General features: G+C 45.4%; 2 protein-coding genes across 4 annotated transcripts; one reads left to right on the top strand and one right to left on the bottom strand.

Annotated features, from left to right (window-relative positions):
• Positions 1–2,546: 2,546 nt before the first annotated feature.
• LOC139174095 (zinc finger protein 574-like) lies at positions 2,547–7,701 on the bottom strand. Of its 2 annotated transcripts, none has more exons than XM_070764171.1 (2): positions 7,601–7,701; positions 2,547–5,930 (listed from the first exon to the last, which is right to left on the bottom strand). In XM_070764171.1, exon 2 carries the CDS (start codon positions 5,915–5,917, stop codon positions 3,341–3,343), a length of 2,577 nt encoding a protein of 858 aa, XP_070620272.1. In that variant the 5' UTR covers positions 5,918–5,930; positions 7,601–7,701; the 3' UTR covers positions 2,547–3,340. The 2 variants fall into 2 exon arrangements, with proteins under 2 accessions (XP_070620272.1, XP_070620271.1); XM_070764170.1 differs by lacking the exon at positions 7,601–7,701 and adding an exon at positions 7,219–7,354.
• Positions 7,452–19,497, top strand: DEDD2 (death effector domain containing 2). 2 transcript variants are annotated; one of them, XM_070764173.1, is made up of 6 exons: positions 7,452–7,695; positions 9,193–9,851; positions 10,196–10,306; positions 10,792–10,920; positions 16,968–17,363; positions 18,663–19,497. In XM_070764173.1, the coding sequence occupies exons 2-5, from the start codon at positions 9,374–9,376 to the stop codon at positions 17,339–17,341; spliced, it is 1,092 nt and encodes a 363-aa protein (XP_070620274.1). In that variant the 5' UTR covers positions 7,452–7,695; positions 9,193–9,373; the 3' UTR covers positions 17,342–17,363; positions 18,663–19,497. The 2 variants fall into 2 exon arrangements, with proteins under 2 accessions (XP_070620274.1, XP_070620273.1); XM_070764172.1 differs by having other exon boundaries at positions 7,687–8,062.
• The last annotated feature ends 3,692 nt before the right edge of the window (positions 19,498–23,189 follow it).

The following is a 23,189-nucleotide window of genomic DNA, read 5'->3' as shown; positions in this document are numbered from 1 at the left end:
GGACTGTGCTGAAGCTCCTTATTAATGGGGAGAGAATCGAATGAGATAAACAATAATAATAGCAAGAAAGCCCCATAATTATTATTTTTTAAATCACTGTTGAGGTGTTGCCAAATGTAGGTAGACCTTGAATTACAACAGTTCACATAGTGGCCGTTCAAAGTTAAGTGGCGCTGAAAAAAGTGACTTATGACCATTTTTCACACTTTTGGCCAATGCAGCATCCCCATGGGCACGTGATGGATGCTTGACAACTGACACGTGACGGTTGCAGTGTCACCAGGGTCATGTGATCACCTTTTGGGACCTTCTGGCAAGCAATGTTAATGGGGGGGGGGAGAACCAGATTCACTTAACAATCGTGTTACTAATTTAACAACTGCAGTGGTTCACTTAGCAAATGTAGCAAGAAAAGTCATAAAATGGGGCAAAACTCATTTCACAAATATCTCACTTAGCAATATAAATTTTGAGCTCCATTATGGCTGTCGAGGACTTATTTGTACAGACCTGAGAGAGGGTGGGATTGTGTACCATCTTTATTTAAATCTGAATGTGCAGGGGTTGCTCGCTTTTTTTTTTTTAATGGCTTCTTAACATTGGGATCAAGGTTTTTGCCTTGTGGTTGACTCTTTTGGGGTAGATTATAGGGAACTAGGGCTATGTATGTACCTTAGGCTCCAGCCTCATGCTCCTTGTGTTAATACCGGCTACTTGAAATGCCACAAATTCTCCCGTACAGAATTCAAGTTCACAAAAGAATGCTTACGGCATGTAGATTGGATGGCATCGCTCTGCTTTGTTCAATGTGTACGAGTGAGACATGCAATCTCTTAGCAATGTCAGCTGTCAAGCTTGCTATTAAACTACACCGAATTTTTTTAAAAATAGCCTTTAGCATTAGCTGAGAACTTGACCACTGGTTTGTAGCTAGGTGCGTACAATGAACACATCCATTATGGCCCCAACTAGGTGGTATAATTCATTGGTTAGTCGTTCCACTCGAATCTTTTCGCTGAACAGGTGTCCGCTTTTACCCATGTTGTTTCCAACTGCCTTGATAGTTAAACTGTCTTTGAGTTTTATATTCTAAAAAGATAATATCCTCACATGATAACTAACATATCTGTTTGCTAACAATTCCAGATTCTGCAAATACTTCCATTTTTTTTGTGAAGCCAGACAATGTAGTTAAAAGTTTAGTGCGCTGGATGAACTCGGTTTGCGTTACATCCGTCGTGTTAATGTGATGTCCAAAGGCAGCAAATACAAAACTACCCGGGGGCATGGACTGCCCACTGAAATCATTATTTCCTTTCCCCATTATTCTCAAATACAGTGATACCTCATCTTACAAACGCCTCGTCATACAAACTTTTTGAGATACAAACCTGGGGTTTAAGATTTTTTTGCCTCTTCTTACAAACTATTTTCACCTTACAAACCCACTGCCGCCGCTGGGATGCCCCGCCTCCGGACTTCCGTTGCCAGCGAAGCACCCATTTTTGCACTGCTGGGATTCCCCTGAGGCTCCCCTCCATGGGAAACCCCACCTCCGGACTTCCGTGTTTTTGTGATGCTGCAGGGGAGTCCCAGCAGGGGAAACCCAGCAGCGCAAAAATGGGCGCTTCACTGGCAACAGAAGTCTGGAGGTGGGGTTTCCCAGTAAGGGGAGCCTCAGCGAAATTGCAGCATCGCAAAAACACAGAGGTCCGAAGGTGGGGTTTCGAGGACTTTGGTGTTTTTGTGATGCTGCGATTTCACTGATGCTCTCTTCGCTGGGAAACCCCACCTCTGGACTTCCATTGCCAGCGAAGCACCCATTTTTGTGATGCTGGGATTCCCTTGAAGCATCACAAAAACAGGGAAGTCCGGAGGTGGTGTTTCCCATGGAGGGGAACCTCAGGGGAATCCCAGCAGCGTAAAAAATGGGCATGTCAGCTGGCAAAAGGGGTGAATTTTGGGCTTGCACGCATTAATCGCTTTTCCATTGATTCCTATGGGAAACATTGTTTCGTCTTACAAACTTTTCGCCTTAAGAACCTCGTCCTGGAACCAATTAAATTTGTAAGACAAGGTATCACTGTATTTTGATCTGGAAAATCATCATAAAAATCCTTGAGTTTTAAAAGATGCATGTTCATCAGTCATCATACGCCAATCATCTAAAGATGGTACAGAGCTTTTCCAACTTTTTTTAAAAAATGGAACTGGCCTTCAGCTAGGAATTACATATTAATGCAGAAATCCTGTACTTGTTGCTCAGCTGGGACAGTTATAATTAAAACGTGGCTTGTTCTGCTAGGAACACAGGAATAATAAAACTGTGTCAAACACTCAAAAGCACAAAAGTCCCCTTTCTTTTGCCTTAAGATGTAGCAATATTATTCTACCACGAAACCGCAGCTTTGACTTTAATAGCGGATAACATTTCCCACCCTCTAAAAGCAAGGAAATAATTCAATAGTCAAAGTAGGACAGCCTGCCCTAGATACGGTATCGAGCCGTTCCCTAGAACCTCGGATAATGAAACCGGGAGACCGTAATGGAATATAACACATCTCTTTTAATTTACAATAAACATCCGAATGTGTGGCCAAGGTGGCTGGGCCAACTCGTCGACAAAACCTAAGACAAAAAAGAACTGGCCAGAGAAATTATCAAAATGAGGTCCGTAAATTGTAGCTTAGGCCTCCACACAAAACTAAAATGGTTGAACAACTTTTGGTGATAGGAGATGCACGAAGGGAGGGTAGGCTGTCCGTTTCCTGCTGGGCTGTTTAGTCTTTGCATACAGAAGAGTTAAAGATGATTTAAAACCTCTGCAACGAGGTGGGAAAGTGGATGCTACCCTCGCGCATCCCTTGTACAGTGGTACCTCTACCTAAGGACGCCTCTACTTACGGACTTTTCTAGATAAGAACCGGGGGTTCAAGATTTTTTTGGCCTCTTCTCAAGAACCATTTTCCACTTACCCGAGCTGTAACCGGAAAAGGCGGGGAAAAGCCTCCGTGGGGCCTCTCTAGGAATCTCCTGGGAGGGAACAGGGCCGGAAAAGGTGGGGAGAAGCCTCCGTGGGGCCTCTCTAGGAATCTCCTGGGAGGGAACAGGGCCGGAAAAGGTGGGGAGAAGCCTCCGTGGGGCCTCTCTAGGAATCTCCTGGGAGGGAACAGGGCCGGAAAAGACAGGGAGAAGCCTCTGTGGGGCCTCTCTAGGAATCTACTTAAGAACCTGGTCACGGAACAAACAATTCGGAAGTAGAGGTACCACTGTTACTAAATTCAGAACAAGAGGGGGAAATTCCCCTCCCCCTGGGACGGCTACTACATTTCTGGGAAATTCACATCTCTAGATAGATCTCTATGGTCTCCATCACGGGGAGAGGCTCCGCACTCTCAATGATAGCAATCGCCTCCCCAAACTTGGTGCACATAATGGTTTGGCTGGACTGGCCGGAAGCGGCAAGAGATTCCGAAGACTGCACAGCGTCATCCTGGCCACCAGCCAGCACCGCGTGCGTCTTGCGGTGGCTCCGCAAGTTCGAGACGGTCTTGAAAGTCTTGGCGCAGAGGGGGCAAGGGTGCGGGCGCTCCCCGGTGTGGATCCGTCGGTGCTCAGCCAGGTGCATGGACTGCACGAAGGCCTTGCCGCACTCTGGGCAGCGGTAGGGCCGCTCTCCGGTGTGCAGGCGTCGGTGTTCGCGGAGGTGGGTGGCCTGCCGGAAAGCTTTGCCGCAATCCGGGCAGGGGAACGGGCGTTCGCCGGTGTGCGTGCGCTGGTGCAGCTGCAGCCCCGAGGCCGCCACGAAAGTCTTATTGCAGGTCGGGCACTTGTGGGGGCGCAGGCCGGCATGGCGCTGTTGATGTCGGCTCAGCCCGCTAGGGGTGGTGAAGGCTTTCCCACAGAGCGGGCAGTTATACGGACGCTGCCCGGAATGAACCAGTTGGTGTAACGTCAGCTTGGCCAACGAGCCCATGTACTTGCCGCAAGAGGTGCACAGGTAGGACTGCTGGGGGCTCCCCTCTTCGTCCCGCCCGGCACAGTGGTGCTCCTGCAGCTTGGAGGCAACCACGAAAAGAGCCCCGCAGTCTGGGCAGCGGTGAGGCTCGTGTCCGGAGTGGCTCAGGCGGTGCAGTTCGAGGAGACGGTGGCGTGAAAAGGATTTGTCGCAGTCCGGACAAGGGAAAGGCAAGCACCCTGTGTGTACCGTCCGATGCAAGGCTAACTGGCGGGCTCGGACAAAGGCAGCCCCGCAGTCGTCGCATGAGTGGGACCCGTCTCCGTTGGGTGGCGCATGCAAAAGGCGATGCTGGCGGAGGTTAGAGGACTGAGTGAAGCGCTTGTTGCAGACCTGGCACTGGTAGGGGCGTTCCCCGGTGTGGGTCACATGGTGCCGGGCCAGGTTTGCCTGAGAGACAAACGTCTTGCCACATTCGGAGCACTGGAACGGCCTCTCTCCCGTGTGCGTCCGCAGGTGATTCCGCACGTGCACCAGCTTCTTGAACTTTTTGCCACACGTGGGGCATTTGTGCTTGCGCTCCAGCACGTGCACCACTCGCTTGTGCCGCACCATCCGGATGTGGGTGGAGAACGCCTTGCCACACTGAGGACACAGGAACCCTCCGCTGGAGGCCCCGGGCGAGTCCCCGGGCGGAAGAGAGGGAGGGGCAGAGCCGTTCACGAGCGCTTCCTCCTCGCTGGGCGCTTGCTCAGCAGGCTGGCCAGACGCAGGGTCCCCCGCGGCCCCCCGTGCGGCCGGGACCCCACTCTTGCCAGCGTGCGTGCGCCGATGGTAAAGGAACTTGGTCATGTTGCTGAAAGTCTTGCCGCAGTGGCAACGGTGCAAAGGGTTGGCCGTGTGGTTTTTGCGGTGCATGATTAAGGTCATCTCGGTGGAGAAGCCGAGCCCACAGTCCACACAGAGGTAGAGCGCCTCGCCTTTGTGGATCCGCATGTGTTGCTCGAGAGAGGCTGCCTTTTTGAAAATCTTGTTGCAATTCGGACACTCGTAGGTGCCGTCCACGTGCACCCGCTGGTGGGCCAATAGCCGCTTGGGCGTTGTGAAGCCACGCTGGCATTCCCCACACAGGAATTCTTCGCTGTTCCCCACATGTTCCTCTTGGTGCTTCTGTAGGGCCTCCGTTGTAGCAAAGGCCTGCTTGCACTCGGTACAACAGAAAACCTGAGAGGGGGAAGGCACTGCTGCAGTTTCCTCACAGCCTGGCACTGGGGACGTGTGGGGGCCGGAGGCCTCCTGGGTTGCCGCCTCAGCTGGCTCCCCACTCTCTTTCTCGATTTCAGTGAAATGTTCACCCTGATGCTCCAGCAGCTCCTCTGGTGTTAAGAAAAGACAGGCACACTCCGAGCATTCGTAAGGATATACGGGGGGAGCTGATGGCGACAACAGCGGAGGCCGTTCCTGCAAAGTTGGGAGGCCAGAGATCTCGGGAAGGGGAGGATTGGATGTTTGGGAAAAGGGGGAGGCAGGTGGCTGAGATGAAGGTAAAATTGATGAAGAGTCTGCTGGAGGCTCCTGTTTCTGGTGTGTCTGGCGGTGAGCTAGCCAGATGCTCGCAGAAGGAAAAAGTTCATTACATTCATTGCACTGGTAGCGGATCTGTCCCGTGGTGGCTGGGAGACATGAAGGGCGGGTTGGTACTTCCCTGGGATGCACTTCCTGGTGCGCTAACAGTTCATCAGGGGACCGCAAGACACACCCACATTCCAGGCACTGATAGCGGTTGTCTTGTTGGGATTCTTCATCGGCAGCAGTGGCAGGGGCTGCAGTCTCACAGGACTCCCCTAAATGGCTCTGGTGGTGGAGCAGCACCGCCTCCAAAGTGCTGTAGAGAAGCCCGCACTCTGAACACATATACTGGTGGTGGAAAAACACAGAGGGGACCACCTCCTCTGCCATTATGTGATTACACCTGAGGGGAAGAGGAGGACAAAAATTGTAGAGAGGAAGAAAGACACCTTGATGAAAACAACATTGGGAAAAAAATGTGCAACCCCCACCCCCACCCCAGGAAGAACACATTAGCCGACAAAGGAATGGCATTTGCAACCTAAGAAAAGAAATGGGGACAGGATCTGCTAGAAAATGCTACTGAAAAACCTACTGTAAAAAGTTAAGCAAGGACATTGATGAAAGATGCTACACTGAAAATCCTGGGGCTGCCTTTGAAGAGTGTTCAAAGACTGCAAATAGTGCAAAATGCTTCCAAGATTTGCCCACATTTCAACATTACTCTGAGCTGCACTGGTTGATTATTGGTCTCCAGTCACAATTCAAAGTGCTGGTTACATACCTTAGGATCAGATTACCTACCAGACCGTCTTCTGCCTCATGTATCCCAGCGGCTGGTCAGGTCCCACAGACTCGGTCTTCTCTAGGTCCTGTCGGCCAGACAATGCCACCTGGCAGGACCTAGGGGAAGAGCCTCCTCTGTGGCGGCCCTGGCCCTTTGGAACAAACTCCCTCCAGAGATACCTACTGCCCCTCCTGGCCTTTTGCAATGCTTTGAAGACTCATCTCTGCCGGCAGGCATGGGGGTCATGAGTGCTGAGACTTAACTGTTGCCGATGCTATGAGTGGCTGGATTAGATGAATGTGGATGATTGGGTTGGTATAAATGGGTTTTTAGAAATTTTTAGTCTTTATAGGTTTTTTAATACAGTATTAGATTTCTATGCACTGTATTGTATTTATTATGTTGCATGTCGCCCTGAGTAGGTTGAGAAGGGCGGCATAGATAGATTAGATTGATAGATAGATATAGTAGATAGAAGACAGACAGATCCCCTCTGCTTGGTGGGAGGAGGAGGAGGAGGAAGGAAGCCATCGATGCCAAGGAAATTGGAAACTGCATCTGCAACCAGCAAGGAAACAAAGGCGGCCCCGAGAAGGCCGTTTTCAGCACTTCCACGGTCAAAAGCCTTTTTCCTCTCGGGCTCTCTTCTCCTTTCGTCCTACTCAGGACAGATTGGAGCGAAGCCGTAGTTCGATGTCGGCTTGTGGCACCGGCCGGGAGGGCACGCAGGGCCCCAGGAAAGAAGTGCAGGTCAACGGTGAGCCCAGCCTGAGGGGGAGAGAGCCTGACAAGAGGGGCGAAGGCTGAGGAGACGGGCCGAGCGAGCAGTGGCCGGGAAGGGGGAGGCGGTCCCTCGCGAGCGGGGGACGGATGGTTCCGACGGTGGTAGGAGCGCCGCACTCACCCGGCCCGCGGGCCGAAGCCACCAGCCGGCGTCCTCGCCCGTTTTTTCTCCCTCTCTCTGGCCGCTCCCTCGTCACGCAGGCCCCGCTCGGCCTAGGCTGCACCGCACCCTCTCATTGCCTCGCCTACAAACCCCCGAGTGAGCCAATCAGAGGCTCCGATATTAGAGAGGCGGGGCCGGCGCGGAGGTTTTACAGAAGAGCGAAGCTCGAAGAGCGCCGGCCAATCAGCATCGCAGGTTGAAGTGGAAATGGGCGGACCCACACGTTTTATAGCCCCGCCCAGTCACGAGGATTGAGACCTGCTCTTCGTTTCCCCCCCCACCGCCCCCCCTTTCACATCCTCTTTTGTGTCTCTGGGCGTAGATTGTTGAAGACGCTTACGCAATCAGCGCCGTTTCCTTGACGCCGCTTTACGTAAACACAGCGTCGCCGTTGGAGCATAAAGACGGCCGGCCGGCTCTCCTTTTTCGCATCAGGTCAGTGACTCGCTTTTAGTTCAGCCCAAGTTAGGGCGGGGGGAGCGCCGGCTCCGATCAGCAGGCGAGGGCGCGGCAGGTGTTGTTGTGGAGTGACTAACCCCACCCCGCACGCGAGTCACGGGGACAGCAGCGGGCTGCCACGTGAGCGGAGCGCAGGGAACAACATCGCTTAGCCCGCCGAGGGACGGCTCCGGCGCATGCGCGGGAGAGGACGCCCCGACGCCCAGTGTGAGCGAGACACAAACAGCCTTGGGGCGCATGCGTGGCGAGATGTCTACCCGTGGGGGGCGCAGGCGCAGATGAGTCTAAGGTGCCAGAAAGATTGAAACGGCGGCGGTGACGGCTGTGGCAACCGGGAGATCCGGTGAGGAGGGCCAGAGTAGGGTCAGTCAGGAAAAAGGTGGGGGGAGAGGCGGAATTTCAAGACGAGGGAGTCGGGGGCGCCGAATAAAAGGAGGAAAGCGGGGAGGAGGCGGTAGTTGTGAGGTGTATTTGTGGGGGTGGGCCTACTGTCAGAAAAACAACCAAGGAAGGGAGGGGGGTAGAAAGAAATGAAGGGGAGATAGAAAGAAATGAAGCGAAATGTCACACTGCCGCGGGAGGGGAAGAGGCGACGACGGGGGGCGCGGGTGGTTTGCCTGGGTCGAGGAAGTGGGGGAGGGGATGTCAAAAACAGGTGAAACGAGCCGTGGGGGAGGGGCCTCAGATAGTTCCGACCTCCGCCCCTCCCCTTCTGTGGGCGGGGCTCTCCGTCACTGCAGGGGCGGCGTTTCGAGTTGCCGGCGCGGGGGGGGGGGGCTGGTTCGGCTGCGCCAAGCGGGGCTCGTCCGCACCTCGGATGCTTGTTCTACTTCTCCCTTGTGACGAGCGGCGGGGGCGAGGGGGAGGATGCAGGGAAAGCCCGCGGCTGCCCTCGCGCGGTGTGCCCGTGCCTTGCAGGCTGACGGAAACGCGTCCCGTCTGGCCCGCCGTGAAACGACAATTTATTATTTATTTATTCCATTTCTGTGCCGCCCTTCTGAGACTCAGAGACTTTTGCCTCGTCCAAAGGACAATTCGAGAGAGGGGTCGTTGCTGGTTTTTTGGGGGGGAATCGGCGCTCCCTGTCCCGTCCTTCCTCCCCATTAGCCTTCTTAGAAGCCAGTTTGTGGTAGCTAAAGGCACCAGGATAGAAGCCTTGAGACTGCAGTTCTTGTCTTGCCTGGCAAGGCAGCAAAACAACTGGGTATTTTTGTTAGTCACGCTCTCTGTGCTAAGGAAGGAGTTAATGGCAAGCCACTTCCGGAGGGGGAAAAAGTGATCAAGAAAACAAAGGGCTTGTCTAAGTAGTCACCAGCCAAGTTAGTCACTTAAAGACAGTTGCCTGAAAGTATACACATACATATCTTAGGCATGTAGCATTAATGACGTAGATCTGTATGGTTATTGTTGCTTTAATTGAGGCAACAGCGGAAGGTTTGATCTGATCTAGTAACTCCCATTTCTCGTTTACAGATCCTTGTGTGGTGAAACGGAATCTGAAAGAATTTTGCTTCAAGGCTTCAGATCAGTTTCTGCATTTTCTTAATTTAACTTGGCAAGCGACTCTTCTTTTTCCATCTGTTTTCAGAATATAGTGTATCCACTCCATCCTAGCTTTTAGTCTTTAAAGCTTCCTAGGATTCGTGTTTTTTACATGGCTGACATGAGGAGGCAACCTTTTGCCCACATTTGGGAAGAGGAAGAATGCCTTGAATATTATGGGATGGTTTCCCTGCATCAGATGTTTGAAATCATTGGTTCTCAGCTCACAGAGAATGATGTGGAAGTGCTCTCGTTCCTTCTGGATGAAACACAGCCCTGGACTCATCCATTGGATCCGGCCCTTTGGACTGTGGCGGCAACAGAAGAAGAAGGTGGTTCTGAAATTACCTCACCAGCCTTACAAAACTGGAAGAGGAAAAATCCGTGCCGGTGTAATTTAGGCAGGAACAACAGCAACCTTGAGGCAGTTGCAGAGAAATGGCAGTCAAAGAATGGTGTCCAACTGCTCCTGGAATTGGAGAGAAGAGGCAAATGTGATGAAACCAACTTTGTGCAGCTTTTACAGCTCCTGAGGGTGCTAACAAGGCATGATCTATTGCAGTATGCTACCCTGAAAAGGCAGCGTACAGGTACTGGATTGCAGTAGTAGGGAAAATGTAACATTTCACTGTTGACCGAATCTCACAAACTAACAGGGTTTTTTTCTCAGTGGATATTTAACCTAGGTCATTTCTACCAATTTTGTAGCAATTTTACTTACAGTAGGTTAAATGTTAAAGGGGGGAAATGGTTACGGCAATATCAAGCTGAACTGAATAATTGAATTGAATAACTGAATAATTCCTTGCACATATTATTGTTTCGGATATTGTGATTATAAGAACATCAGCAGAACTGATTTGACCAACTGGTGATGTTTCCTTGCAGAATTCTTCTAGTTGTACTGCCTAACTTTCAAAACTTTTAATTCTAGTTTCCCCTGAGAGATACACCTACGGACCATCTGTTCTACCAGCAGGCCAACAAATGGACAATTGTCTGAATTCAGCCTCTTCAGAGCCTCGACATGATCAGTGGGAGACAGGTGTGTAAATTGTCCAATTTGAAAAGAGTAATATTCTGTGTTCTGAATTTCTCTTTTAACTGTGATATTACAGGTGCTGGGCATAGAAGTCAAATAAGTAAATACATTTTTATAAAAGTCAGAATATGAATACTAAGCAGTATAGTCCTGCACCTAATCAAAGATCCATTGCAAACTAACATCTATAACCAATTGCTATCTGGTGTTTGAAGTTTGTGAATCATGGTTGTAGAATGGCAGATTTGTCTAACGTGAGATTTATGTCTAGTGAGCACTACACTCGTTAGCACTGATGTTAGCTAGTTGGTAATGAAACATCTGCAAGCAAACAAGCTCAGAGAGCACCGAGGATCCCACAATTCAATCCTGAGCTACAGAGATTCTCTTCTATTTATTACTAGGCTAATGGGAAGCACCATAAAAAATTGTATCATTTCCCCCCTGTCCCCGCCTACTTACACACATTCTCCTCTTTCTTCCTCTAGGCTCCAATTTGAGCAAAAGGAAGCGAGTAAGCAGAGGTCGGTCTAAGGCTTCTCATTGTAGACGGCGGGGAGCTAAAGCAGCTTCTGCTCCAAAGCAGGAGGTTCCAGCTCCCACCAAAGTGACTTGTGGTAGGTGTCTGCCTGGCATGCGCTGTGTTCTTGGAATGCATTTTATGTGGATTTTTTTTTTTGGAAAACCCATGAAACCACTCTAAAACACATTAGCAATCTTGGTTTCAATTAAGGGTCATTTGTTCTATTTCTCTCTTTATTTGCCTAGAATCATAAGGGAGTAGAGTTGGTTGGGGGAAGAAAAAGAGATGCAGTAACTGAATTACAGAGGTTGTCTTGTGTAGATAGCGTGAGGTTTGGCTTGTAATATTAAGTGCAGTTTAAACCTGATATTAAGACTTGATTCCACTAAATGGGAATAAGAGTTTTTGGCTCTTCCTTGAGAGGGTGGGAAGTCTCCAACCCACTTCACAGAATTTATCTTCAATTCCCTGTGTAATCTGGTAATGGACAACTATTTTTTCATTGTACCAAAACAAATTTATGCTCAAAATATATCCCCCAGTTTCATAACAAAATTTTCTTGGGCATCTTGGGTAACATCAAGTTTTATGAATGCCTTTCAACTTGGATATCCATAACATCAGCTTTGGGGAGACTTATTTCAGTACACTGACGTGTTTCATATGCTGGTCTTGAAGAGAGCATCTTAATGACTCTGAGGATGATCTCTGTGTTGAGCTGAAGAAATGCAAGATAATCTGGTTAGTTCCACTTTTAATAATTTCAGATGAAAAAACACATCAAATTCATTAATACATCAAATGCATTAATTCCAAATAAAAAAACATCTGGGCTGAGAATGAAGATTTAAAAGGCCTTTTTTTTACTTTTAGATAAATAACAAAAACTGGAGGATAAACCAAGTTTCTTTTGAAGCTAGTTTTCCCCCCTACTAAGTCATCAAGAAAATAATCATTCTTGCAAGGAGTTCATACACACCACAAGCTCATTCTCTGTGGGATGGTAGTAATAAAACTCATGAGTAATAGAGCCATACTATTTTAGTTGGAGACAACTTTGAGTATGTTTGCCAAGTAAATGGCTGTTGTATTTGGAATCACTTGCCAATCCTTTTATCAAAGGCCAACGCTTAATTTGAGCTATTATTGAATAGCTCTGTTGGCGCTGCCTGGTTTCTTCTGATTTTATAAGAAGTTTATCCTTCTGCCTTGGTTGGTAGTAGTCATCTGTTGAATTATGACATCAGCAGTACATATCTAAATTGTAAACTAACATCATACAGATGAATTCACAGTCAGATTTCTGTCTTGGTTTCCAGCTCTGTGCAAGTGCCTGTCTCTTAAGACCAGCATATTTTATCTCCTTTGAATAATTTTAAGAAGGTCTCAGATACTATATGTCTTATTACCTAAGGACACTGCATAAGAAAACTGTAAAATCTGCAGGTGGACCGTTGTCTGTGACAAACCATATAGTGCGTTTACATTTTCCTTATCTGGAAGTGTGTTCCACCTGCCTAGTTTATAGCACCCTCACCCAGCCAGTGGGTACCCAGGGCTGGCAGATGATCAGTGAAGAATTCTCTTGTGCTATTGTGTTTGTGTCAGTGCAATGCAAATGAAACAAAAGCGAATGCACAAAAACACTTGTCTTGCCATCTGACCAATTTACAGGCCATGGGGTTCTAACGAAGAATGTTCAAAAATAATACAATGAGTCTCAAAACTGCAGCTTCAAGGTGCAGCTAAGGCTACTGCCGGGTAGGTGCAAGGATCAAACTGTAAGCTCCATTCAACACCTAGACTATTGCCTGTATTCATTGTAAACATTATCTTGCTTCTTCACTGAGGCAGAATTTAAGATTCATAGGCAGCTGCTTCTGAAACGAGCTCTCATATTTTATTAGCTTTCTGAGTTGCAAAAACTAAACTTGGGAGTCTCCCTTTCTGGTGTGCTATAGTACTGTAGGCTATCTCAGTTTGAAAGAGCAATACCGTAATGAAGAAAAATCCATGCAAACTCCCGAATGAACATTTTTTTTGTTGCTGCTTGATTTCTGCCAATTCTTTCTCAATCCACCATTTAAATTCCAGGTTACTAAGCAAAAGTTGATGATAAAGAGACTCTGTCTCACTTGTGCACTCTCCTCACAGAATGGTCTCGCAAAGGTAAATGAATCCATGCACCCGAATTTCCACCAGTACTTTGTGAAAAAGCAAATTTGTGTTTTATGATATCTGCTGCTATTTCTAGAAAGAAAAAAAAAAGATTGCCCACCCTGCATGCCAGACTCTCAGACAGCCACTTCATAAAGACATGTTGACTGTTTTGAATGCGCATAAGGGATAGGGCTGCACTGCCAGCTCCGGGGTTTATGATACTGGTTAGAGCTACTCTAGACTGGCACTCTGGGGGCCTTGTGCCCCAAACCTCCAGCAGGGCCTTATGCAAGGGACAACAACTATGGCAATTTTATGACCTGTGGTTCCAGAATTCTGTGATTCCAGAATTCCTGATTCAGCCATGCTGTTGCTATAGTTTCCCACCCCTAATGTGATGGAAACAGGCTGGGATGGTATAGCCGTGAGAGATTTGCTCTTAGGGAGTTGCCGTTCTTTGATATGTCAGTCCATTGAAGGCCTCCCTATCAACTGATCTTAATTTTGCATATAATCACTGCTGCAGATATCAGACCATTATAACTGCTATGGGATTCTGGGGGACTCCTTTTTTATCCCTTTGATTGGGGTGGAAATGCCCTTAAATTCTTCACATCAATTTGCTTGGACAGTTCCTTCTGGTCAGCCAACATTTATTATTGGTATATGCATTCATAATTGTTGCTTTCCTGAAATTGTTCACTAGTTAGTATTTCCCAATTCCAGTAAATATAATAAGAATAATGATTTGTGTGTCATTTAGTTCTCAATACAATTAATTTTTAAAAGCCTACAGGTAATCCTCAACTTACAATCATTTGTTTAGTAACTTTTTGAGATTAAAACAGCACTGAAAAAAGTGACTTAAAATCAGTCCCTGCACTGCATCACCATGGTCACGCAATCAGAATTCAGGCACTTGGCAACTAGCATATATTTATGACGGTTGCAAGCATCCCAGGATCACGTGATCACCCTTTGCAACCTTCCCTAGTGGCTTCCAATAAGCAAGGCCAATGGGGGGATGCTGGGTTTGCTTGATAACCACATGATTCTTTTAACAAGTTCAGTGATTCACTTTAACAACCATGACAAAGAGATTGTAAAACTGGGCATAACTCACTTTAACAACCATCTTGCCAAGCAACAGAAATTCTATCCCCCATTTGGGATTGCAAGTTGAGGATTATCTGCTAATGACCTTGTAGAGAAATATCTGTGTTCAGTCCGGTACCTGCAGCTGTCCATGTCAGAAGTTAGCTTAGGCTCTTTACGCCATTTTTTTTGTGTTCTTTTACAATATTGAATCTCAGAATGATTTCTTGATGTTACGATATGCTAAAAGTCTTGAACCATGTTTCTCTCGGTCCACAGTTGAAATCCATCCCTGGAAAAGCATAAGTATTGGCCCAGGCAAGCGGGCCAAGTACCAGACACTGGTAAAAATACCCAAACAAGTTTAAAAGCAAAAACTAAATGTGTCCCAGTTGATTATTTCACCTGCCTCTTCAGTCAGCGCTTCTTCTATGTTAGAAGCGAACCTGCAACTGGACCCTGCAGCACTCTTTATACAAGCTGTGAGGGACACAGCCTTGGACTTTGGGACTTGTGGCCTTCAGCACAGTGGAGGCCTTTTTCTGTGGTTTCATTGTCTGTAATGGTTTTTGTTGGCCTGTAAATATTTAATTTTTGTTTTGGGGAGTGGGCAGCCTAATATATAGATTATTATTATTGATTTATTATAAATAAATAAAATAAAGATGATGTCTGATTCAGGATGATCTGTAGGTCCAAATATGTGTCGGAAACTTGAGAATGTAAAGTTCTCTGGTTCCTGTTGGGTCACCTGATCTTGGTTTGTAATCTTTTAATAGTGTTGAACACACACTAATGGGGTTGCATGGATACTGAGGTGACAGGCCTCCTTCTCTGAAACCATCCTACTTGAGTGATAATGGACCTGAAGGTTTTTCCTTCATTCTTGCTACTGTGACTCAAACTTGGGGGAAAAGACATTGGCAGAAGCCTGTGTGCAGCATTTGGCTCAGAAACAAGTTTTTCAAGTTTGTCTTTACTTCTACATAATAACCACAGTGGGATTATTTCACTGGGACTGGGGCCTGGAAATGATGGGGTGGGGGGGGGGTCGTATTTGTGTTGCCTCAGCTGGTGTTTTTGCCCATGAAGTTTAGTGTTTAATTCAGTGCAGCTGTTCAGAGCTTGCTTTACTGCTGGCTGTGGAAAATGGTTGCACTAATTTCCTACAGTCTAGGAGTCATTTATGCCAAAGGCCTTTCCCACATAGCCAGAGCCTTCAATTTGATGTTTCCTGCCTGTTTTGGAAATAAAAGCTGGGATTCTTTTATACTGTCTTAATTCTCATCGTGTCCTGGGGAGGAAAGAAAGTGGCTAAATCCATTCAACTGCAATCTAACTGTGATTTAAGGGTTGCCAGTATGTTAACGCCAACTCTGACAGCTGCCTCATGAGGTACTCCAGAACATTGTTGATATTAGAAACTGGGTGAACTGTTCTGATGAAATCATGTGCCAATCATGGATGCAAAAAGTCTGTATTTTAAGCTGGGAGATTTTCAACTTACATGTATCTAGTCAGCAATTGGGTGGGAACCTGTATTTGAACCCCAAAATGGTTTCCAGGGGCCCAGCAGCTGTAGTCCTTTAAGGCGAGTGGATGTTGAGTGTATGGACTAGTAACTTTCTGGTACAATGATCATAAATGTGGGTGGAAAGGAACTGTTTCCAGTAGAAAGCTCATGCAGGTCTTTAAATGTGTGTTTAAATTTTGCTGCTTCCTGGCTGTCTGCCATTGAATTAAAAATGAATCAATGATATGGGCCACTGTTAAATGCAGTTTGTTGCACAGCTTTGCTGTTGGCCATCTGGGGTTGGGGTGGGGGGAAACGGATTCTGAAGGTCCTGCTTGAGGGCTCTCAGCTACTGAAAAGCTTCTTGTAGCTCAGTGGTATGGGTGGGTTTGGGCTCCAGGCCGTGCAAAGTTACTGGAAAAGGGCTGTGACTGCACTTTGAGTTAATGCTTCTACAGGTGATGACCACAAGACACAGAGAAATTAAAGCTGACGGCCTTGTTGAGCGTATGTAATGCACCACCTGCCTCATTTTTCTTAAACGTATCTTACTCTGTATTCGTTCCATTTATCCCTCCCTTTTGAACCTTTTTAACACGTTCAGCTACAATGCTGACGATAACATTGGGGGTGACTGAACAAAACAGACCTGTTTTTTTGCTTCCACAGTCCATAGTTAGAGCTGAACTTAGCTAATTAGCGAGGCATCTGCACCACAGTAGTAAACCTGCCTAGCAACATGTCAGTATGTTCAGAATATAAACAACAAGGCTGTGAGCAGAATAGGTCCCTTGTTTTAGTTCAGACTCTTCAAATCCAGCCAATAGATCAGGATGGTCTTGCTTTACATTCCATTTAGATGTATAAGTTAACTTCCACTGACTGAAAACTATGTACATCATATTAAGACCCATGTTGATAGCTGATAGCATAGATGCTAATGGTGGAGGATATGCTGCTCTAAGGGATTTGTTCTTTTGCTCCTCTGGGCAGGCATTGAGATTGGATGTGTATTCATATTTAATTTAAAATAGGGAGTTGTTGCAGGCTGAATACGGAGGCTAATAGATAAGCATAAATGAAGTTCAGCTCTAACTTTGTGCCAAAGGAACACCTAAAAATTAGTGGAAATGCCCCTTGCTGAGCCCGATTCCTTCAGGTCCCTGAATTTTGGGGGGAATCCTGAATGGGCTTGAACTTCAGCTTGGTTGGTCTTTATGCTCAGGACTATTGAAAGCCTGACCCTAGAATACCGCTGCATGACTGTGTGTCTGTCTTCTTGCTCTGTTAGCGACTGGCAGCTCTAATGGCCCACTTTCTCTTTCTTCCCCCTCCTTCTCTTTCTCTCTCTCTCTTTCGTGTGTTCCTCTCAGACATCCGACTTCGTGTTCGGGCAGAATACTGTCAGCATGAGCCTGTCTTGCGTCAGAATGTGCAGTCCAATAAGCAGAACCATTTGGAGCGTCAGTTTGATGTGTTTGGGCAGTCGAATACTATCCTGAAATCCCGTGACCTGGGCTCGATCATCTGTGACATTAAGTTCTCAGAGCTCTCTTACCTGGATGCCTTTTGGAGTGACTACATGAATGGCTCGCTGCTCGAGGCGTTGAAAGGCGTCTTCATCACAGACTCTCTCAAAGAAGCTGTGGGCCAGGAAGCTATTCGACTGCTGGTCAATGTGGACGAGGATGATTACGAGGAGGGTCGGCGTTTGTTACTGGAAAATGTTAGTCCTCAGGTGTGGTAATGGCAACACCCAGATGGCATAGGTACGTTCCTTTCAAACTAGCTTGGTTTTGGAATTGCTAAGAAGCTTTCGTTTTTCAGAAATCGATTTGAATCAGCTCTACAAATAAGGAGGGCAATAGAGATGCTGGGTGCTTCGGAGAATTTGGGGTCACCTTGATCTGCAAAGAGCCTACTTAATAAATGAAACTGTTTTTAAAAAAACCTATTCAGAACCATGGTGTTAAAAATTATTTTTGTCTTGATGTTATAGGCTTCTGTTTCCTAGAACAAGGTAGCCTCATGACAATGCTGAACATGTAGGCAATGCATTCTTTCCTATCTAGTGGAAATACCCAATAGATAATTTATTAAAGCACTTCTGTTTAGAATATATACAGGCAGTGTTCCCTCTAAGCTTTTTGGGGGGTGGGCGGAAAAGTATAGTGTCTGAGCGGCAGTCCCTTCGGGACTGGGTGGCACAGAAATAATAAATAAATAAATAAACAAACAAACAAATAAATAAAAAATCCATCCTGTTTTGCCTCAGAGAATTTCAAAATAAAATACTGTACTGTGTGTCTATAACAGTGAGCTCATAATAGGGCAACTCTATCAATATCAAAATGCCACTTAAATAGTTGAGCTAGTTTCAAACTAGATTTTGATTTTCTTTCTCTCTTCCTTACTCCCATTCTTTTTCTTTCTCTTTTCCTTCCTCTCTTTTTTCTATCTGTTTCTCTCTCCTTCCCTCTCACTCTTTCCCTCTTGGCTTCTGGGCAGGTTTGGAAAACTCTGAGTTGATGATGATTTTTAAGTGAGCGATTGCTCACTGCTCAGCTTAGAGGGAATTATGTATACAGGTAGACCTCGACTTACATAACTATTTATTTAATAACTTTTGGAAGTAACAGTGGCACTGAAATAATGACTTGCAACTAATCTTTCCGCTTATGACGGTCCCAGCATCCCCGTGGTCACACGATTAATATTTGAGCTCTTGTCAACCAGCATGCACTTGCAATATTGGATCATGTGAGGTCATGTGATCGCTATCTGTGACCTTCCTGGGGGGCTTCTTTTAAGCCAAATCTATAGGGGAGGCTGGATTTGCTTAATGACTGCATGATTAACAAAAAAGATGATAAAACTGGGCACAACTCATTTAATGACTGCCTTGCTTAGCAATGAAAATTCTGCTCCCAATTACTGTATATTCATAACTCGAGGGCTATCTATAGCATAAACTGTCTCCTGAAGAAATATAATGAACACTGCTTGCAAACAAGCTAAATATTAAGTGAGACCTCTGCTTTAACTTTCTGCTTTCTCTTTTTTTACAGGATACTTCATTTTTATTACTTGATTATTATTGGATATAGACTTCAGGGAAACGAAACAAAAAAAAAAAGACTAGAAAATCATCATTCCGTCATGTGACAGGGCTGGATCTTGGCAGTGACGGGATTCCTAGGAATCAATTGTGCCACAGAAGCATTGAAAGAACAAGCAAAGAATGATCTTGATGGACATTAGATATAACAGAATACGAACACAGTCAATAATTCAGCCTGGATTCCTCTCATTTGGAGCAAAAAGGAAAATCTTTGTGAGAGATGATTTATCTGCTAATGAAGCATTGAAGGGCCTTGACACTCTTTCAGACTGAATTGTGTATGTCATGTTTGCTACATGTATTTGTATTTTTTGTGTGTGCTCTTGCAACACTGGAGAGTAATTTTATAAAGTAGCAGCTACACTTGATCAAAGGATGACAGCAGAGCAGACTGCTTTAACTACTCTTTGTTGGAAGAAAAACCTTAAACTCTCAAAGATAGTGCTGGGGTAGATTCCTTTTATGAAAAAAAAGCAACCTAACCCCATATTATGAGGGTTGATCATAAGGGTGTGGAAGCTTGAGTCACTTTTCTAAGGACACTTTTCAATTCTGTGGTTCTCTGTATATACTATAAATAATAGACTTTAAAAATATGAAATTTGATTGTATTTCTGGGTTAAGGAAGCTGCTCAATTGCAGTTGGAAGAGCCGGAAATATGTAATTTAAAAAGTGTATTTTTTTTTACCAAAAAAGCCCCCCAAACAAAACCACTTTTGGACAAAATTCTTAATGTACTGTATTTGCAAGTGACAATGTTAATAAAGAAGATAATTTGCAACTGCCTTTAATTCCTAACAAGAACAGACCCTGGCCTATTGGCATAAAGTCCAGCCTTTCATACCTACATTCCTGTAATTTTTCAGGTGTCCTGAAACAGCACCAGGATCAATTAGTCTGTAAAATATGTTAAAAGATTAGCATTTAGACTTATATACCGCTTCACAGTGCTTCACAGCCCTTTCTAAGCGGTTTACAGAGAGTAAGCATATTGCCCCCAACAATCTGGGTCCTCATTTTACCAACCTTGGATGGATGAAAGGCTGAATCAACCTGGAGCCTACTGAGATTCGATCTGCCAAACTGCTGGCAGCCGCTGATCTGCTGAAGTAGCTTGCAGTACTGCACTCTAACCTCTGCACCACCGAGGCTCTTGAACGCTGCTGAATATTTGCTGATCAGAGAAGAGGGGCCTAAACCATACCTGTGAAAACTGGAGTAAAAGTCTTTTAATAGGAACCCGAGTAATGGAAATCTGAACTACTAGCTGTTCTGTCGAGCTCTCTGGTAGAATCCTCCCGAAAATGCACAAATACAATTTCAGACAAACGTTTGAAAATTCAAAACAATGTTCTTTATACCGAAAATGCAAATAAACGAAGCATTCTTTTTGTATAGCAAAGAGCACTCGTCTCCAAACAAGCTGGTAATTTGTACAAGTCCCTTATCAGTTCTGTGATACTTAGCTTGCAGCTATGAGGCAATTCACAGTCCTTTCACAAAGTGAAACATACTTTGCTCTAGTTTAGTTTCAAAGCGGGGAAAAAATCAGCACACAAAGGTCAAAGTCAGCAAAGCAGGCACGAAACACAACGATCAGATAATCCTCCACAATGGACAAACCCACAGGCTGCTATTTATAGCAGCCTCACTAATCACCACAACCCCACCCAACCACAGATGGCCTCATTTTCTTTGATAATAATCTCTCAGTTGTTGCTGCCAATGCATCGCTCTCCTCACGCGTGGCTGTATCATTAACTCTTGTTCTGAATCCAAGGAGGAGCTAGATAATTGATCTCCTTCTGAGATGTCTGCCACACTCTCTTCCTCCCTGTCACTCATGTCTTCTTGGTCAGAGGAGCCTTCATCAGCAGATTCCACTGGGAGCAAAACAGGCCTGCAGCATGTGGATGTCTCCCCCACATCCACAGTCCTTGGGGCAGGAGCTGGGCCAGAGCTGACCACACAGTAGGTGCTCCGTGTCTTTCCCCTTGATTTTAGGTTGTACCCTCAATAAATGAAATTCATTAATATCAGGAATGGTGAGGGTTGGAAAAGCGGCCACACATACACTACACTACAACCTCTTCCCAATCCCACTTCAAGCCACGCAAAATTGGGGAACACAGTTTCAGTGCCAAATCTTTGCAGATGTATTTGCTCTCTATAGCTGCCATCTGAACAAGTGAACGGGTGATGTACTGTACGAACGCTGACTGGGGAATTCTGGGAGTTGAAGTCCAAATATCTTCAAATGGCCAAGGTTGGGAAACACTGCTCTAGGGAGCTAGTCTAGGTGAGGCTAACCACTCTAGGTGGTCAGCAACCATAAAAAAGAATAAAGAAATATAAGAGAGGATCTCAGGTTTTCAATGCCTGTTAATTGCCCCCCTCCAGCAACAACTTTTAACAATCCCAGCAATAATCATGGTGGAGTCCAATCCTGAGCCGAGCCTGGTGTGGTTTATTGCGGGTGGAAATCGGGGTGAGGAACCAGGAGGCTCTGAGTTCTAATCCTCCCTTAGACATGAAATGCCGCTGGGTACGCTAATTTTTGTCTCAGACCAACCAGCCTCACAAGGTTGTTGTGTGGAAAAGGCGGGGGGGGGGAGGAGGAGGAGGAGGAAGTACATTAGCTGCCCTGAATTGTATATGGGGGGAAAAGGCAGCATACAAATAAAATTGATAAATAAGCTACAGAGCAGCATCCTGAGAGGATAGTGCAGAAAAGGGGGGGGGGGGAAGAGAAGGAAGAAGATGAAAAAAGGGGAACATTTGGGGAGGTGGTCTTGAGGCAGTTGAAATATTATTCTGCAACATTTTTAGGGACATGGTGGCTGCCTCTTTTCTTCAAGGCTCATAGGCAAATTAACTTTTTAGCTTCACTGATAATGCCCGTCTGTGTAATGGTGGTTTAGGTTCAGGTTGGTTTTTTTCCCCCTCAGGCAGCCATTTTGTGATGGTAGTGGAGGTATCAATGTCTCTCTCTCTCTCTCTCTGTCTATTTATTCATTTGTAAAATTTATATGCCACCCAACTCCACATTGGACTCTGGGTGGCTTACAATAAAAACAGCAATTAAAAACAATTTTAAAGTACATTAATAACCCTTAATGAGCCATACATATCCCTCAGTCATTCATGGCCGAATCAAGACAATAACCTAGGCCTCAGGCCTGCCGGAAAAGCCAGTATTAACATTTCCAGATGGTTCTATTGCCCTCAAAAAAAAAAAAAAAAGCACCAAAGGTCAAGGCACTGGCCTGTGAACCAGGAGACTGTGAGTTCAAATCCTGCCTTACACATTAAAAAGTAGCTGAGGGGCTTTGGGGCTGGTTTGTCTCAGCCCAACCCGCCTCACAGGGTTGTTGTTGTGGGGAAAAGAGGAGGGAGGATTAGGAGGTATGTTCGCTGTCTTGTGCCCTGTGTGGAAAAAAAGGCAGGAAAAGTCTTGACAGAGGAAGAAAAGGAGAATATAATAAACGTGGTTTTTCTTCCAGATATTTCTTTTATTTTATACAACATATCCAACACACCTTCCTCCTTTTTTTCTTTTTTGTGTCCCTCCACTCCCTCCTTTCTTTTTAATGGAGACATCTTTTAGATTGCAAGCCCATGAGGAAGGACTCATATTATTATTGTTGTTGTTGTTGTTGTTATTGTTATTGTTATTGTTGTTATTAACAACAATGAAAATACGTCAGGCAGTCTTAGACACTTGGGAAGTGTTTGGTGTGATGTTGTGATATGAAATCCAGCATATAAATCTTGTTATGTATTACTGTTTTTAATAATAATAATAATAATAATAATAATAATAATAATAATAATATAATGAATAGAATAGAATTTTATTGGCCAAGTGTGATATAATAATAATAATAATAATAATAATAATAATAATAATTCACAAAGGAAATTCTGGTTCCAATAATGGTCAAGGACTACCTGTTGCTGCTGCTGCTGCTGCTGCTGCTGCTGCTGTTGTTGTTGTTGTTATTATTATTATTATTATTATTATTATTATTATTATTATTATTTCAGTACAACACAGCAAACAAGATCACTATGCTGGATGAAATACAAAATCCAGCATAGTGATCTTGTTTGCTGTGTTGTACTGACATAATAATAATAATAATAATAATAATAATAATAATAATAATAATAACAACAACAACAACAACAACAACAACAACAACAACAACAGCAGCAACAACAGGTAGTCCTTGACCATTATTTGGACCAAAATTTCCTTTGTGAAGTGATTGGTGCCCAATTTTACAACTTCTGCCACAACTTTTAAATGAATCACTGCAGTTGTTAAATGAATTATACCCTCATTAAGCAAACCTGCGTCTCCAAAGCTTGTAACTGGGAGGACTGTAACTCACTTGTTTCAGTACCACTGTATGTTTGAATGATTGCTAAATAAAATAAAACAACAGACTTGGAAGGGACCTTGGAGGT

Source organism: Erythrolamprus reginae, chromosome 11, assembly GCF_031021105.1.
Source record: "Erythrolamprus reginae isolate rEryReg1 chromosome 11, rEryReg1.hap1, whole genome shotgun sequence".
NCBI lineage: Eukaryota > Metazoa > Chordata > Lepidosauria > Squamata > Dipsadidae > Erythrolamprus > Erythrolamprus reginae.
This window is presented reverse-complemented; position numbering and strand designations above follow the sequence as displayed.

Coding starts and splice junctions, on each gene's coding strand:
- LOC139174095 (XM_070764171.1), bottom strand. CDS start 5,917: ATGGCAGAGGAGGTGGTCCCCTCTGTGTTTTTCCACCACCAGTATATG.
- DEDD2 (XM_070764173.1), top strand. CDS start 9,374: ATGGCTGACATGAGGAGGCAACCTTTTGCCCACATTTGGGAAGAGGAA. Junction 9,852..10,195: donor CCTGAAAAGGCAGCGTACAG/GTACTGGATTGC, acceptor TTTTAATTCTAG/TTTCCCCTGAGAGATACACC. Junction 10,307..10,791: donor ACATGATCAGTGGGAGACAG/GTGTGTAAATTG, acceptor TTCTTCCTCTAG/GCTCCAATTTGAGCAAAAGG.